The following is a 2,400-nucleotide window of genomic DNA, read 5'->3' as shown; positions in this document are numbered from 1 at the left end:
ATACAGCCACATTCACGCCCATGGACCACCTGGGGATTGAGGACCCAGGGTGCTGGTGCACACAAAGGGCTGTGGGGAGGCTTATAGGGGCGCTGAGCTCCACCAGCAGTACTGAAAGACACTGAAACCTGCAACTGCTCTCCCTTTTCTCAGGGCTTCTTCCTTTGCAGATGAAGTTTCCATGCTTGTCTGAACTCTGCCGGTTTTTTGGGGGTAGGAGCTGGGGTTAACTCTCATTCAGAATGACACAAATGCCTCCAGGTTTCCACCTTCCCCACAGGAATGCTCACGCACAAGCGTACGCTCAGGAGCAGTAACTGTAGCACACCACGCTCTGCTGGGAGAACTGATTGCCATGTGGTTTGAAATAATTATCAATAATTAAATTAATGAGCAGTTTGATTCCCTGTGTTTCATGCAGCTGTAACAACGTGGTCCGAGATCTCTGTTAAGTTACTGCCTGTTACGCAAGGTTACTCGGAGTCAGGGCTCTACAGTTGAGTGTGGCTGAGTCACAGCTATGCTTCTGCAGCAAAAAAAAAAAAAAAGCCAGCTTAAAGCTCACAGGCAGGTGTAAGCGCTCGAGTGAGCATCAGAACAGCCGTGTAAACTATCTTTTTTTAGTAACTACAATTTCATGTACATTTATTTGAATAAAAATAATCTCTAAAGTGCAGTGACATTCTCAAGCAAATGAACTTGCCCTTCTTGCTCACACCATACACAGTTTGCCCATTCATGGTTTGGCCCAAATGCAAAACAAATGCAACATAAGCAACTTAGCTTGGTTATGGGATTCTTCTCACCTGCGCTTCCTCATTTGCATCTTCCATTGTGCAAGAAAGCAGAGAGCACGTACTACAACGTGCAGAGCAATTCGACTTGGATGCAGGAGAGCCAGGGAGGGCCCGAGATGACGCCTGAATTTCTCTCAGTGCAGTGCAAAGGGTCCCTGCCCGCCCGGCGCACACATCTACCTCCCTGCTCTGAAATACAGTCCCCGCTCAGATAAAACACACAAGGTGTGCAGAGAGGACCCTGGAGCACACCAAGGGTGTGTGAGGAAGGAATCTATGTTTCTGTTCATGATAATCCCACTGCATTAAATGCCCTGAACAAGCAATTCTTTTGCCAATCCCTCCAAGCATAAATAGGGCAAATTCCCCTCCTTCCCTGATAAAGCTGTTTCACATGAAAGGGCAAACAGGTTAGTAAAGAAAACAGCCATTAATGCCCTCAATCAAAAGCTCTGACCACACGGCACACACCTTCCGAGCCCCTTGCACAAGCATGCAGGGTGCCAGGTGCTGAGCCCAGCTCCCTGCGGAGCCCCAAACCTACCCTGAAATTCCACTTGGCCAACTGCGTGAAGACGTTCTTCAGGGCATCGTGATGAGTGTAGAGCTCTACCTGCCCTGGGCAGTCAAACAAGTAGTAGTGACCCCTGAACGCAGCCAGCTTCTCCTGCAGCCAGTCGAAGTTGGCCTCCAGGTACTCCATGCAGTAGATCAACCCCCCGTTGGGTCCCAGTTTCAAGTTCTCCATCACGTCGGGCAAGGTGATGAGCTCAGAGATGTCCACAGCACACTGGTAGGGCATCGCCTCATTGGCAGGGTCCAGGTTCACCACCGTCACTTTGCGCCCGATCCTGCCCATGAACTCCTGCATGCCATGGCAGTAGGTCGTCTTCCCAGAGCCTGGAGGCCCGATCACCACCTGGCCAAAGGCCAGCGAGCTCCCCTTGCTGCCCTCAGACATGGTGGCTCATTTCCTTCTCCTTCTATTGACTGAAAAAGGAAAAGCTCCCATTTACTGTTTTATTTGCATTTATACGAAGGCAATCTGCTGGAATTCACACCCAGGGAGCGGGTAGAGAGGAAGGGAAGGTGCCACTGCATATCTGCTGCCTCCCATCACTCTATGCACAGCTGAGACCTACGCCAGGGCGGGCGTTACCTTGCTACCCCCCACCTGGTGATGCTGTGGATGAAAACAGGCACAACCCCCCAACCAGACCCCCAGTGCTGCGCCTGTGGGACGCAGATCCCCACTCCTGCCCACGTCTGGGGTGAGTTTTACCCTAGTTGGGTCCTTCCTGATGTGGCAGCGCCCACACACTCCCTCCCTCGCCCCAGCACGTCCCCATGTCCTCCCCTCCATTTCTCCATATCCCTATGTCCCTTTTCACCTTCACGTCTCCTCTCCTTCCCATGTCACCCCCGCATTCCCTCTCTCCACACATCCTCCCTTTTCCCACATGCTCCTTCCCCCATCCTATATCCTTTCTCCCTGCCACATCCCCTTCCCCCCATATCCCACATCTCCCGTGTCTCCTCTTCGTGCCGCATCCCCTCTCCCCCCCATGTTCAATGTCCCCTCTTCCTCTATCCCCCCTCTTTG

At 52.2% G+C, this 2,400-nt stretch overlaps 1 protein-coding gene across 1 annotated transcript in view; it reads right to left on the bottom strand.

Annotated features, from left to right (window-relative positions):
* The window catches only part of GPN2 (GPN-loop GTPase 2), a 5,334-nt gene extending 3,292 nt beyond the window's left edge, over positions 1-2,042 (bottom strand). The window contains exon 1 of the mRNA XM_009648474.2: positions 1,342-2,042. Within this exon, the coding sequence (XP_009646769.1) occupies positions 1,342-1,758 (417 nt within the window). The 5' untranslated portion in view covers positions 1,759-2,042. The remainder of the gene's footprint in view (positions 1-1,341) is intronic.
* Between the last annotated feature and the right edge of the window lie 358 nt (positions 2,043-2,400).

The sequence above is a fragment of the Egretta garzetta genome, unplaced genomic scaffold (assembly GCF_000687185.1).
Source record: "Egretta garzetta isolate BGI_Z169 unplaced genomic scaffold, ASM68718v1 scaffold101, whole genome shotgun sequence".
In the NCBI taxonomy this organism is placed as follows: Eukaryota; Metazoa; Chordata; class Aves; order Pelecaniformes; family Ardeidae; genus Egretta; species Egretta garzetta.
Note: the sequence above shows the minus strand (reverse complement) of the source record. Positions and strands in the feature narration are given on the sequence as shown.